Below are 14,262 nucleotides of genomic sequence, written 5' to 3' on the forward strand. Positions count from 1 at the left end.
TTGCTTTTGCATATTTTACAGCTATATTTTTCTTTTCTTCATCGCTTTTGTTCTTTCTCGTTTCACCTACATTAACATTAGTTATATCGTGCATTTCCTGCCTTACTTCTTTTGGTACCGCCTTACGTGTCTTTCCTACATCAACATTAGTTATATCATACATTTCTTTTCTTACTTCCTTCGGTACTGCTGGCCTTGTCCTTCCTACATCAACATTCATCATATCATGAATTTCCTGTCTAACTTCCTTCGGTACCGCTTGTTTATGATATAAATTAACCTGAACATCATTTAAATGAAATGTTTTGTTATTAATGTAATCATTAATTTTCTCGTAACTGATTTCACCTCTGTAATCATTGAGGTATTTAGCTAATGAAGATTTGTTAGTCGCATATCTTTTGCTAACTTCAATGTCAGCATTCTTCAATAACTTCTTAATTTCTTCATGGTCTAATCTAGATAGCTTTTTATACATCTTTTACGGAAAATAAAAAAAATATTTTCCGTAAAAAATAAAATTTATTTTTTTAAGTTAATTTTTTTAAAAAATTATTTTTTTAATTTTAATAAAATAATGTCTGAGTACAAGTTCTATTCATACAATGCTCTCGCTAATGCTGTCAAAAATGAGTTCAGTAACGCGATAAACGTGAACGTTATATTCAATAAAAAGTCTGTGAAAGAATTATATACATCGTTTGTTAAACCATATGCTATCATTATTGACAGAAAACGTTACACACCACATGAAATAGCAGTATTACTTAAACAGAAAGGAATATATGTAAATATTAAAGATTCTCATTATACGATTATGAAGAACTCTAACGTTGAATTTTTCAGCATTGTTTTAGATTTAACGCAGCAGAAAGAATTCAAGAAAGGAGAAAATGTCGTTAAATATTATCCTTCATCTCTGAAGATGATAACGAATAAAGATACACTCCATAAAATCCTACCAGTAATTGAGGAAGCAACGATTGAATTTGATGAAGAAGGTATGGAAAGCCGCAACGCGGAGCCCATAGTTGAGGAAAGTGACCCTGAGGAAAGTGATTCTGAGGATTTATAAGAAAATTTATTTTTGAATAACTGAAGGTGTCACCACGTCACCATGTCACCAGGTTAATTAACTTCTTTAAAAAAGTGTGACATCATGACATTTAGACAACACAGAAGATGGAAGGCATTTTATGAGTTATTTTTGAATAACTGAGGGTGTCACCACGTCACCACGTCACCATGTCACCAGGTTAATTAACTTCTTTTAAAAAGTGTGACAACATGACATTTAGACAACAGCAAAGGTGGAAAGCAAAAATAAATTCCAATCATACTTTATACTGCATCATTTACAGGTATTTCATCGTCAGTAAATGAATCCTCATTATCGTTTGGTTCAACCTGTTTATATAATCCTTTCATTTCTTCTTTCAAAACATAACACCACGTCTGTTTACCATCTATTCTTCTCTGTTTCCTTTCACATTTATCCTTAATGCTCATTTGAAAGTTTTTGTCTTTCATGTCTGATGGTTTGCAGCATAGAGCATTTTTACACGTCATACCTGCACACAATTCATCATAATGTGTATTTATCCATTCATCTAAAGGATTTGTTGATAACTCGATTAAATCTTGTTTGGCTTCAGTCATCGGTATGATTCGTACATTAAATGATGAAAGGTCGTAATTGATAAAATATGTTAGTAAATTATCATAAAATTCCTTTGTGCATGAATCCATTAAATTCTTGAAGTAATCAAATCGACCCTTGAATTTACCATTTACTCTTAACACAACGTATCTTCTGTCTCCAACTTCAATTTTTGACAGGGTAAACGTTATTAGTTACGAAAATGAAATTGGCAACATTCCGAGCAGTTCTTCTGGGTTGATTCTTTTCATTAATTCTAATCTCATTATCCGTTATAATTGATTTCAAAGCGTTGAAGTTTGCAAGTCTGTCTTCACCTACATTCTTGAGTTCATTAAGTACAAGAAGCAGTTTATTCTCAACTACTGAATTGAAATTACCCGTTAGCTCACTTATTTCAGTAATGTTTTTACATGAATAACCAGCGAGAAGTTCAGAAATAATGTCTGTAAATCTGTTTTTACCTGTTCCCTGAAGTCCTTTCAAAATAATTGCTGTTTCATTCTTGATTCCAGGATGTTGAATCATTGATGCAATCCAGCCGAGAAGGTATTTATACACTTCATCGTTATTATCACAAATGGCTTCTTTAATGAAATTCATAAACATTTCAATTTTTGAGTAATCTGGCTTTTCGAGAACGTTGTATTTATAACCCTGAAACGTTGAGAAAACATCTGGAGAATCAGATTTGAAGCAAACCCCTTAACGGTTAATGAGGATAATTGATTTAGTAGTACGTCCCATGCTGTTATGGTTTTACCTTCTTCTTTAAATAATTTAATCATTTTGAGTGACTCTTTCATGTTTGATTGAAGAACGAATGATATTTGATTCATTTTCATGAATATTATAGTCCTTTTGAATGAAATATTTGTTTCCACAATCTACAAAACGGATTACACGTGATAAATCCTCAATTACTTCAGAACTGTTTTTATACTGATGATTTTCAGCCTTGCGTCTAATATCTGTTATCAAGAATGAATCATCAAGTTTTATATCAAATGTTATTTTTGGCTTACGTAATAAAGGTAAAACGTATTCATCATAATATTCCTTTTGATAAAGTTTTAGAATCTTCACTAAAACAAATGGAGAAGTCATTAAATGTGCATATCTACTACGTGCTTTTTCAAAATTACTTTTTGCATTTTCTGTTAAACTGCAGAAGTTATAAACGTTATCGTATGCTTCATTAATTAAATGATTAGGTAACGAATTAATAGCTTGAAACAGTGTGAAATGTTATTTCTTTTTCTAAATTCATGTTTCCACCGTCATTATGTACTTCAAAATCACTAATACCATCGACTATGCTTTGAGCTAGTTTATCGTCAATGTTTACATCTTTGTTTTCATTCATTATACTCTTTATTTCTTCGTTCTTTGTTCAACTCTTACCTTAATATTCAAATCATTAATATATCATTCACTGTTCTAGTTAATGTTGAATCATAACTTCCACGAATGAATGAGTATGTTTTGATTGGTTCTGTTGCATTCTTGCGAACTCTTGAATCAGCCATAACCACTAATGAACGCTTTGAATCATCCATTGAAGTCATGATATCATATCATAATCATTGCAGGAATAGCATTTAATCATTCTGTTCGAAACTGATAGAAGAAATTAGTGTTGCAATAAATGTGAAGACCTCCTGAAGCGGTTTTAACGATAACATCTTTATCCGAAAGTTTTGATAGAATGTCTTTTCTAACTGTTTCTTTAAGTTCATCATTGTACGATTTATTGATATCAACATCTATAATCGTTAAATTTGAATTTTATTTACTAATAAAGCCACACCAGTTTTCCTTCCTCTTCCTCCATCATGTTTGAGGTAGTTATGTAAATCAATCTTATTTTCACCAATTCTTTCGTTGAGGGTTTTAGTTTCTGCCACAACTAATTCCTCAGCTAATGAATCAATAACTTTTTCATCAGAAATTATAAAGTTGCTGTTGTTGTTTGTTGCTGTCATTTATATAGGAATAAAAAAATAAAAATAATTTTAAAACTAACTTTATTTTTGGGCTGCATCAAATTTCCGGGAATGTTGTCTAAATGTCATGTTGTCATCATTTTTAAAAGAAGTTAATTAACCTGGTGACATGGTGACGTGGTGACACCGAAAACATTCATGAAATCATTAATGATAAAATATATTTCTGCAGTTCATCCGCTACTTTATTAACTAATTAACTTCAGACATAAAATATATTTAGTTCATAAAAATTTTTTTATTAATTTTGGCTTATTTTTATCCTTCCAGTAATCCCTTTCGAGTTCCGATAAATGTGTAGGGTTCGATTCTCTCAAATTTCTAGAAGGAATTTTATCATCCACACCTCCTTCATAAATGACAGTGTAGTCATCTTTGTCTTCATCATAACTCACAATTTTATTAACTATACCTCTTTTCGCTTCATCAACCGTCTTAGCTAATCTTCCATTTTCGCTTTCAACTAATCGAAATTGTGGATAAAACGCAACCGAATGGTCAGCTGCTTTAATTAAATAACCATTACCCTGTGAGGAATCAACGATATAATAATCATCACTTAACTGATTTCTTACCTTTTCATGTGGTTTATGTTCAAGAATGATTTTAACTTTAGTTCTTGGTAGTAATGATGAACTTCTTCTTTCCTCCGTTAACATTCTTTTTTGTTTTATGTATTCATCCTCTTTTTTTGAAGTCATTTCGTTTGGTTTAAATCCTGTGCTGTTATGAGTTGATTTATTATAAGCATTAATGACTTTATTCATTGATTTCTCCGTAAAATCTCTTTCTTTATTTAAATCTCTGAGCGTTCGAATGAAACGATTAATGATACCTAAAATATTATGGTTATGGTCTTCAGTCGTGTAATGAGTAACGTTATGTTTAATCAAAAATTCTGTAATTTCATTACTGAGGTATGCTGAATCCTGGTCTGAAGTTAATGAAGTGGGATGATGTTCTGCCACGAACGTCTGCAAAACTCTTAAAACTTCTTTTGTTCCTTTATTTTTCATTATATACGCAAAAGCTTTACGTGTATTAACATTAATGAACATCAAAAATGGTGGCTTTCTTCCTTTCTTACTCTGAACGAGTGTATCAAATTGATATGCATCATGGGTTTTAGAATAAATGGGAAGGTAGTAGTCGTATGGATTAACTTTAACCTGATGAACTATATTTTCATCATAAAATTTCTTAATTTCTGTTCTATCATTAAATCCCGCATTCTTTGCAGCTTCAGAGAATTTTTTAAATGACCTCCACGGTGATGATTCGAAAACTTCTTTTAAACTCATTTATGTAAAAATAAATTTAGTAAATTTCATGCTGTTCTAACCCATGCATAAACCGTCATGTATGGAGGCATGTAGTCTGCACCCGAACCTGTTGAATTTGTTGTGAAAGTGTGTGAATGATTACCATTCCATGTTGTTTTGTGCTGAACTACTTTTGATGTATATTCTGTTGGAGAATAAACATTATCGCTGTTATCATCTTTTTGCCATTGATTTAAGAAACTACCATCAATAGTATGTTGATGGTCTCCAGAATCACTTGTAGTTCCTGTATGCTTATGTGGTGGAAGGTTTGCTTCTAAAATTTTCTTTGAACCTCCTGTTTGATTTGATGAATTAGCACAGTATAAGAATTTATCTACAATCTGCTGCCATGTACCAAAACCTAAAACACTTGCCGGATTTGTTGAATTCATTGATGTATATAAAGAACCAACAGGATATATAGCTTGTAATATTTCATTCTTCATACTTGCAATTGCATTTGTTGCATCAGTTCTAAATTCATCGAAACCATCAAGAATATTAGTGAGATTATTATATTCCACATTCTTTTGACCAGGTAATTGATGGTGTAATTGAATGTCATTAACTGTTAATGAATCTATATTCGAAAATCTTTCATTAATTTTACCATTAACTGCATCATTTACTTCTGACTTCTTCACATAATTTTCATCTACACATTCCTTTGATTCTTCTGTATAACTCATTGCTTTTGTATCATAACGATTTAATTCTTCATCTACATATATTTTGTCGGTTTTATTGGCTAAATCAACAACCATATCTCTTAGGTTAGTGCACATATCTTCATCACGCATGCTTGATGAAGCAATAGCCCAATTCAATATTATCTCATCAGCTCTAATAGTAGTGAAAAATTCATGTGTATGTTCTTTATCTGCTTTCTTATCTAACATTGCTGGTAGTTCATATGCTTCAAAGTTTCTGACATGACCTTCGATATTCGTACAACTGTTATCTAAACTGTTAAGCGTGTCTTTTACGCTAGTGCTTGGATTCTCTAAAGGTGCACTTGAACCAAGGTCAAAGTTCAGTATTATGTCGTCTGCTCTAACAGTTATGAAGGATTCATGCGTATGATTTTTGTCTGCTTTACTGTCTAATGAAGTTTGAAGTGAATTTATGTCGTTATGTTCTGTTATTAAATCACGCCTTAAGTTTACTATTTCTTGATTTAACTCAGGGTGCATATGATTTACATCAGCTTTACTTTTAATAGCATCTTCAAAAGTTATTTTTGCCTTAACTCTCAACATAAATCTTGGTTCAACTAATACATCGTTAACAAAGAAGTATGAAGCATAAATTTCATCGTTATAATCAAATGCTTCTGGTGCTTTACCTGTTGTATCATAATTTATAACACATCTTATGTCATAACCTTCAGCACGAATGAATTTATATCTTCTTTCATTAACATCTTCCGTATTCTTCTTTTCATCCTGTGTTAAATATCCATGATAATCCGTTATAATCTGTTCATCTGAACTTATATAATGAACATGGTTTTTATCTGCTTTACTATCTAATTTCTCATTAACATCATTCACTTCTAATTCAACTCTTCCGCCAGAACTCTTATTATCATTAATCTTTTTCATTAATTCAGTAATTACATCATAAAGACTGTATTCTGTTTTCGGTTCTGTAAATAATGAGTCAAAATTTCTTTTCATCATTACATCGCTGACATTAATGATATCAGCTATACCTTTTTCATTTATTCTTTTCATTAGTTCTGCAATAATGACGAATATATAATCTGTTAATTTATTCTCTTCATCAAGGTTATAGAATGATTTGAAATCGAATCATTAACACCTCTAAATAAATCAATAACTTCAGGATACACGTTTTTAATGTCTCGAATAACCTGACCCGTATCCTTGGTTTCCTCTTTTCTTCTCTTCGTTTATGTCTCTAGCCATCATCAACGCAGCCATAACCGGAGGATTTGTTGCTACCTGTTCGAAAATCTGTCCGTTATGTACGGTATATCTAAATAATTTCTTTGTGTTTGTTAAAACATTTGAAACAAGTCTATTAAAACCATCCACAAAATTTCCCGTTTCACCTAATGTTCTTGCAGCATCTACAAGCTCACCCATTCCCGCTTTTGACCCCAAAAACGTCCATATTGCATTTATTTCACTCTGTATAGTTGTCCATTCAGCGAAACTAACACCCGCATTCGCTAAGTCGAAAATGAAACCCAGTGGATCGAACTTAATTCCGCCTTCTTTTTCAATTTCAACGAACTCACTAACATGAGATTTTAAATATTCTTTCGTTAAAATCGTTTTTCCTGATGTCATGCTGTTAACGGAACTATCACCGTCAAAAGTTAACGAATTCAATTTCGTCATTGATGCTTTTATTTCATACACCGCTTTATCATAGTTTTTGGCTCACCTTCTTTAGAAGTGTATGAAACATTAATGAATGAATTATATGTATTCATGAATGAGTTAAAATCAATGATTTTCATTAATGAAGCCTTTAATGATTCATTACTGTTGAATCCCTTAATTCAATTACTGAACTGTCTATTAATGAAAGGTACACTGCAAACCGTCGAGTTTGGATCAAATGCCGTAGTCGGCTGGGGAGTATTAATTATATAAGTCATTAAATCATTAAGTGATGCAAATAATGTTGTTGTTTTTGATTTAATTTCTTTAGCATCTGTTATATACGGTAATTTTATTTCTGTAGTTTCTGAATTAAAGATATTCGCTAAAATGTTTTGTAAACTGTTTTGAACAGCTGTATAAACCGTTGAATTCGGAACTCTTACAATTTCACCATTCTTAATAAAGGGCATTGCACATGGCGTAGTGCTTGGGTCAAATCTTTCGGGATTATAATTCAACATATATTCTAATGCTTCATAAACAGACCTATATACTGTTGTGTTATCTTTTTCAATAATTTCACCGTCTTTATAAAGGCATTGTGCATGGCGTTAATATTGGAATGAATTTTTCATATTCTTTCCACGAGATTAAATGTTCAGTTTTTCCGTCAGTGATTATTAAATGCTCATCATCAAATGAAAACGTGTATGAACCAAAATTAATCTTTTCGCCCTATCAGCTTCATAAGAATATGCGGATATACTCATATTTTTAATTATAATAAAAATGTTGTTCTATTTGCAAAGTACAGACCTAATGATTACGGGACATTAAAATTACAAACTAACCTTGGTCTTCAGAATGAACCACTAACTTTCAGAGTTCTTGATTTTAGCACTATCGCTTCATTTGTTATAACAGACACTAACGATTTCATTATATTTGAAATTGATGGTATTAGTACTGAAATTCATTTTAAAGCAAGAAATAAATATGATATTGATACGTTAGAGAAAAAGATTCAGGATCTCATTGATGAAAAATTTAACGGAGCCCTTAACTGTGAATTAACTGATTCAGGAATAATAAAATTTAGTTCCGAAAAAGAATTTAAAATTACTGATATGACTCATCGAGCACGTTTATTACTAAGTGCTTATCATCAAGAATTACCATTAAAATCTTCTATTGAAAATCAAAAATATAATTGAAATGAAATCTGCACCCTACATATGTTATGGAAACTGTTTATATGTTGAATCAAAAATAAGTAATGTAACAGGAATTTCAGGAGTTAATAATAAAAATTCTGTTATAGAATATAAATTGTTCTGTTACGCCGTTAATTCTGTATTCATGCCTAATTTCCCGATTTTATTAAGACACGAAGGAAAATGGGTTCGAATTCAACCACACCATTTAAAAGATATGACATTTAGATTAGTTGATTTTCAAGGCGAACCAATTGAAATTAAAGCTCCTGTGCAGATGACCATAGAAGTTGATTTTTGGTCTAATATAAGAGCTAATGGACTAGATGATGAACCAGGTATAAAAATATAAATTTTAAATTAATTCGTTAAAACATATTTCAAGCAGAGTTTATATTCTGTTGAAAGTTTTGTGTATTCATTCGAATATTTATACTTAAACTCAACTCCTGTAGTTCCTGGTGTTTCGATTATTCTAATATTACCGATTTTCATAAATACTGGTGTTTGACCACAACATTCGATTTCAGGGTCAAGATAATCAATAATGCACTGTTTACCTGTTATTCTTGATATAACATTTTCTAAATCCTCCTTTGTTAAAATTATTTGATTCTTACTAATAAGATTTGTCAAAAGCTTCTTATCGTCTTTGAGTAAAATTGTTTGGTATAAATTAAGGAGGTAATGGTCTACGTTATCTGAAGGATTTGTTTGAATAGTTGAATATGGATTGTCGTTGGCATCTCTTGAAATTATAGGCTCTAATGGAGGTGGATATTCTAACTTAACTTCACTGTTAGCGTTTGCGTTTGAAGCTGTGTTTAAATTAACCGACTTAAGTTCTTCTTTATCTTTCAAGTTTTCGGAGCTGTAATTTTTGATTATAATATTATTTGTCGTTCTTGAATCAACATTCGACGTCGGTTCGATTGGAACATTCACTGCACCGGCTAAGATGGATTTACTTCTCATTTTCTAGAGAATAAAAACCTTTTATTACTATAAAAATGAATAATATCTTTGATAAAGGTTTAAATGTGAAACTTGAAAATGAAAATCTTGTTGAATTCACTGAAACGGGCGCAGTTTATAAAGATGTTGAGGTGTTAAATAAGAAATCAAAAGGCAGGAGTAGAAATATGAACATCGATTATAAACCATTTACTATTTACGTAAATGATGGTTCTGGTGGTTCAAACATTAAATATGCCGAAAGTAATAGAGTTTATGCGTTAAAAGGTGAAGCACCATCGATTAAAAACAGTTATTCAAATCTTTATCCTCAAAAACTGACTGATCCAGAAAGTGTGGACATGAATGACACCAAAAATATAAACAGAAATGGTGATAGAGATGGATGGAATCTATTCACTACACCTCATCTAAAAATAAAGCTTTAAAATAATGTTGGTCTTTCCCAAGGTATATTTTTAACATTAATTGTATTAGTCATTATATGAATTTCTAAATATGAACGTGGTGAAATGAGTGATTTATAAGCATCCCAGATTTCATCAAAAGGTAATGTTATACCTGATTGCTTCCAAATTAATTCTATATCGTATTTTGAGAAACCTTGAAATATAACGAAATCAGTAATGAGACGTTTAATGTTTAAAGCTAAAAACCTCCACGTCTGCATAAGTATTGCAACAGTCATGTGATAATGTCTGACTTTAGTAATTAAATTAGCTAATGGTGAATCTGGTTTTGAAACTAAACCTTTACCAGCGAAATCATCACAAACTAATAAAGTGTTTGAAGGATATTTTTTAAAAGGATATTTTGAAAGTTTTGAGAGAATGTAGTTTGTCAATCGTTTCATATCATATGAACCATCCTGCTGTCTCAAATGATGTTTATCAATAATTCTTTCCATTTCTTCCGATGTCTTTTGCATTCCTGTTTGTATAAATTCAACTATTGCATAATATTTCTTCTTTCTTCTTATATAACGTTGAAGAAAAGAAATTAATTCGCTATCTGGAACTTTAATTACTGATGCCTGAACTTTACTCATAAACGTCTTCGCTGTTGAATCCATTGAATCTGAAGTTGCTGATATAATGATTTGGTCATAATATGAATCAGAGCCTAAACGTTCAGTAATTAAAATATGACGAATTAAATTAAAAGTCTTTCCCGAACCCATTTTTCCGCAATAGAAATACACACCGTTTGAACAGAACTGATAATCCTTACTGAAGGGAAGAATTAATGAACTATTGAGTTTATCAGATTTTTCATTCATTTTTTCATCTACTTCTTCAAATAAATGTTTCATTTTATTATAATTAAAAATGCAAGTCAGAAATTTTGTTAATACCGTTCCCAGTCTTAATGATAAAAGTATTAAAATCTATTATGAGCACATATTTTCACAACCGTTTAAAATAATCAATGGTGAATACATTTATGAATACCCTAAACACTGGGTTGATTATAACACTGGCGAAAAAGCAATTGATGAAAAATGCAAGTCAAAAAAAATAAGACCTCTCTAATTTATTTTATCCTATTTTTGATATTTTTTATGTTTGTTGCGGCCGAAGGTCGCAACCGCCGGAGGCCCGATTTTTTTGCCCGGTGGAAATTTTTTCCAAAAAGTTGGTGGCAAGTGGCACCAACTTTTTGATGTTTTGGAAAAGCATACAATTTATATTCATCTTGAGCAATTCTTCAGCGTCGCTATCCGATATTAATAAGTCCTTAGAGTAATCTGGATCATGCTTAAAATTTTTTTCAAAACTTTCCGCAAATGAAGCTATGAAAGTCTCGAAGTATAGTCGCTTTACACAATATGAAGAATTTTTGAATTCACTTTGATCATAAATTTTAATACAATTTTCAAATTGGCGATATAACATAAATTCTCGACGTCTGACAACAGAAATGTGTATAATCGCTTTATATTTGATATCTACAGGATAGTTTAAAATCTCATCCCAAAAAGAATTTTAAATATTTTCTAAGATTTTAAACGCCGGCTCGTAATCTATAAGACAAGCGAGAGCTTCAATAGTAAAAAGTGACATGCTGTCAATTATCGTTTCAGTATCTGGATCTATATTAGAATCTTCGAGTATATTGTCAAATACCATTTTTTGAGTAACCTCATTCAAGTTTGAGAAATCCATATACATGTTGTCATGATATTTAAAGATTTCTTCAAGGAGTTGCTTATTTTGAATAAAGAATTTAAAATGACTAAATATTAGATCAAAAACTTCTATAAAATGAGGTAGTAAATACGGAAACTCATTAAATATTTGATTTTGAAGTATGCTATTTTATGTGTTTGTTCGAGCAATTGTATTACTTCCAACGCCACTTGATAATTGCATGATTGAAATTCCTGATCGATAATATGGAAAACATCGTCAATATCAGAATTTTCTAATTCTGGTATGTTTACTGCAAAATCTAATAACTTGGGTGTTTGTTTCGTTGAATTTTTCTTTATGAAAGTTAAATTGTCTAATTTTGGCTCAAGAGCTTGAGGAATTTCCATCAAATTTAATACATACGATTATTTCCCCTTCAAATATAAAATCTCTATTTATAAAGTATATTGTAATAAACAGAAATTCATCAAAAGTGACAGCTCTCAATTTTTTGACATTTGTAAATTCTAAATTGAATGAGAAAAATGAAATAATACTAAGCATAATACAATATTCTAGATTTAATTATAATTAGGAAAAAGTTAGTTTTGAGAGTACTTTTCATAGGCATATAGAATGAAATCTTCTGAAAAATAATATCACATAAACTCATATTATTTTCTAATATATAACTATTTTATATAAAAATCAAATTCAATGATCTTAAAAGCGAAGGATAAACCTCAAAATTTACGAATATAATGAGTGGGAATATAATGCTTATCTATCATAAAACCATATGAAATATCAATTTTTGCTTTACGCCTAATTTTTGACGACAATTAGCAAAAAATGTTAAATGTTAACACTCAGTCCATTTGAATATGAAAAATAAAATTGACTTTGATTAAATGTTTTTATTTATCATGCAATTCTTCTTGCGACCAAAGATTTGAATAAAATTTCAAAAAATAAGATAGCTTAAAAAATAATATACGGTAGTGTTTACTAATAGATGAATAGTATATAAATTCTATTAAAATGGATTTGATCCAAAAAATATATAAAATTTGATCATAAATAAAATTGTTTAGTAGTCATTTAAAATGATGTAATTATTCAAATTTTGCTAAGACCCATTCGTCTTTGATATATAACCCCCATTTTTGCATTTCTGGCTCGTACCAAAATTTTGAAACTTCGAATAATTTGTTAGGAGTGTAATTACTATTCGTTTTTGGATTAATATCGAGAGATAAATGTGGTGTATTGTTGTATTTTTCAATGAACTGCTGAACTGAGTCCTTGATTTTTTGAATATCATCCAACTCGTCTGGCAAAAACTTTTCTAAGCTTGGCCACAGGCGCTCCACCTTGCCGTTCTGTCTTAGCATATACGGCAAGGTGTGCTTCCAAACTATTCCGTTTTCCTGCATAACCTGGCCGAATTCACCGCGGTTTTCACCGACGTTATCGGTCCAGATGCAGTAAGGAATAAACTCCTCTAAAAGTTTTCTTAAAACCTTCGCTGTTGAGTTGGAAGACTTGTTTTTCAATAATTTAGTTTTGAGAACTTTACGTGTCATATCATCCAATATGGCAAAAAATGGAAAAGAAACATTACCGTGAAGGTAATGAATATCGCAGTGCCATATCAAATTCTTTGATATGGCACGATATTTGGTAGGTGGATCTGCTGGTTTGTAATCTCTTTTTGAAGATAAACCTGATTCCATCATAAATTTTTCCACTTGATGATGCTTTATTTTTTGTAAATTGTCAAAAATTTGATCTTTTGTCAAATCTTCTATATTTTCAAATTCTTTTGCAATTTCTTCTTTTTCTTTCTCACAATCGGGATTTTGAGCAATATTTTGAAACCTTTTAATCAATAAATAAGTTTTTGAAATTCCTCCTTTATATTGTGAAACACAAGAATTAATTAATTGTTTTTGCTCAAATGTTGGTGGATTTGGTTTTCTGCCGCGAGTAACTTTTGGTAATTCAATTTCTTGAAGTTGAAATGCTCTTCTTATTGTATTTTCGGCAACATTCAATTTAATTTTACCATTTTCCAATTCAACTTCCTTTCCCACACTTTTGTAAGATTCACCTTCTTCTATTCTTCTTTTGGCTTCAAATAGCCATTCTCTGCTTATAGATTTGGCAGTAGTCATAAAAGTGGTCCTTCTTTTGTGATAAGATTCAAATTTGAATGTGGATGATAAATAAAAATCAAAAATAATTGTTATAATTTAAATGAAGAAGTAATTTAAAACGATTTTATTTATGATCAAATTTTATATATTTTTTGGATCAAATCCATTTTAATAGAATTTATATACTATTCATCTATTAGTAAACACTACCGTATATTATTTTTTAAGCTATCTTATTTTTTGAAATTTTATTCAAATCTTTGGTCGCAAGAAGAATTGCATGATAAATAAAAACATTTAATCAAAGTCAATTTTATTTTTCATATTCAAATGGACTGAGTGTTAACATTTAACATTTTTTGCTAATTGTCGTCAAAAATTAGGCGTAAAGCAAAAATTGATATTTCATATGGTTTTATGATAGATAAGCATTA

At 30.4% G+C, this 14,262-nt stretch overlaps 9 protein-coding genes and 4 pseudogenes across 13 annotated transcripts, besides 4 other annotated features; 3 read left to right on the forward strand and 10 right to left on the reverse strand.

Moving 5' to 3' along the window:
* Positions 1–11,033: part of a mobile genetic element that runs on past the window's edge.
* TVAGG3_0122270 (uncharacterized protein) lies at positions 578–1,075 on the forward strand (the record flags this gene model as incomplete). Its single annotated transcript, XM_001293562.1, has 1 exon — positions 578–1,075. The coding sequence occupies one exon, from the start codon at positions 578–580 to the stop codon at positions 1,073–1,075; it is 498 nt and encodes a 165-aa protein (XP_001293563.1).
* TVAGG3_0122280 (uncharacterized protein) lies at positions 1,342–1,659 on the reverse strand (the record flags this gene model as incomplete). The annotated part of the gene is made up of 1 exon (XM_051223600.1): positions 1,342–1,659. One exon carries the CDS (start codon positions 1,657–1,659, stop codon positions 1,342–1,344), a length of 318 nt encoding a protein of 105 aa, XP_051108586.1.
* Positions 1,826–2,263, reverse strand: TVAGG3_0122290 (uncharacterized protein; the record flags this gene model as incomplete). The annotated part of the gene is made up of 1 exon (XM_051223601.1): positions 1,826–2,263. The coding sequence occupies one exon, from the start codon at positions 2,261–2,263 to the stop codon at positions 1,826–1,828; it is 438 nt and encodes a 145-aa protein (XP_051108587.1).
* Positions 2,401–3,645, reverse strand: TVAGG3_0122300 (annotated as a pseudogene). The gene has a single exon. A coding segment is annotated over exon 1 (1,245 nt).
* Positions 3,891–4,967, reverse strand: TVAGG3_0122310 (integrase core domain containing protein family; the record flags this gene model as incomplete). The annotated part of the gene is made up of 1 exon (XM_051223602.1): positions 3,891–4,967. One exon carries the CDS (start codon positions 4,965–4,967, stop codon positions 3,891–3,893), a length of 1,077 nt encoding a protein of 358 aa, XP_051108588.1.
* On the reverse strand, positions 4,994–5,383 carry TVAGG3_0122320 (keratin-associated protein family; the record flags this gene model as incomplete). The annotated part of the gene is made up of 1 exon (XM_051223603.1): positions 4,994–5,383. The coding sequence occupies one exon, from the start codon at positions 5,381–5,383 to the stop codon at positions 4,994–4,996; it is 390 nt and encodes a 129-aa protein (XP_051108589.1).
* Positions 6,095–6,937, reverse strand: TVAGG3_0122330 (annotated as a pseudogene). The gene has a single exon. A coding segment is annotated over exon 1 (843 nt).
* On the reverse strand, positions 7,276–8,118 carry TVAGG3_0122340 (annotated as a pseudogene). The gene has a single exon. A coding segment is annotated over exon 1 (843 nt).
* TVAGG3_0122350 lies at positions 8,476–8,914 on the forward strand (annotated as a pseudogene). Its single transcript has one exon. A coding segment is annotated over exon 1 (439 nt).
* TVAGG3_0122360 (uncharacterized protein) lies at positions 8,923–9,537 on the reverse strand (the record flags this gene model as incomplete). The annotated part of the gene is made up of 1 exon (XM_051223604.1): positions 8,923–9,537. The coding sequence occupies one exon, from the start codon at positions 9,535–9,537 to the stop codon at positions 8,923–8,925; it is 615 nt and encodes a 204-aa protein (XP_051108590.1).
* On the forward strand, positions 9,573–9,965 carry TVAGG3_0122370 (uncharacterized protein; the record flags this gene model as incomplete). Its single annotated transcript, XM_001296742.2, has 1 exon — positions 9,573–9,965. One exon carries the CDS (start codon positions 9,573–9,575, stop codon positions 9,963–9,965), a length of 393 nt encoding a protein of 130 aa, XP_001296743.2.
* On the reverse strand, positions 9,962–10,336 carry TVAGG3_0122380 (protein of unknown function, DUF4106 family; the record flags this gene model as incomplete). The annotated part of the gene is made up of 1 exon (XM_051223605.1): positions 9,962–10,336. A coding segment is annotated over one exon (375 nt), but the record flags the coding sequence as incomplete, so codon positions are not given.
* Positions 10,337–10,849, reverse strand: TVAGG3_0122390 (uncharacterized protein; the record flags this gene model as incomplete). Its single annotated transcript, XM_051223606.1, has 1 exon — positions 10,337–10,849. A coding segment is annotated over one exon (513 nt), but the record flags the coding sequence as incomplete, so codon positions are not given.
* Positions 11,034–12,139: 1,106 nt separating the features above from the next.
* Positions 12,140–12,176: a mobile genetic element.
* Positions 12,140–12,176: a terminal%2Cinverted (terminal inverted repeat of Banshee-A3 transposon ID:TVAGG3_0122400).
* Positions 12,177–12,787: 611 nt separating this feature from the next.
* Positions 12,788–13,846: a mobile genetic element.
* Positions 13,847–14,262: the final 416 nt, after the last annotated feature.

The sequence above is a fragment of the Trichomonas vaginalis genome, chromosome IV, assembly GCF_026262505.1.
Source record: "Trichomonas vaginalis G3 chromosome IV, whole genome shotgun sequence".
Classification (NCBI taxonomy): domain Eukaryota; phylum Parabasalia; order Trichomonadida; family Trichomonadidae; genus Trichomonas; species Trichomonas vaginalis.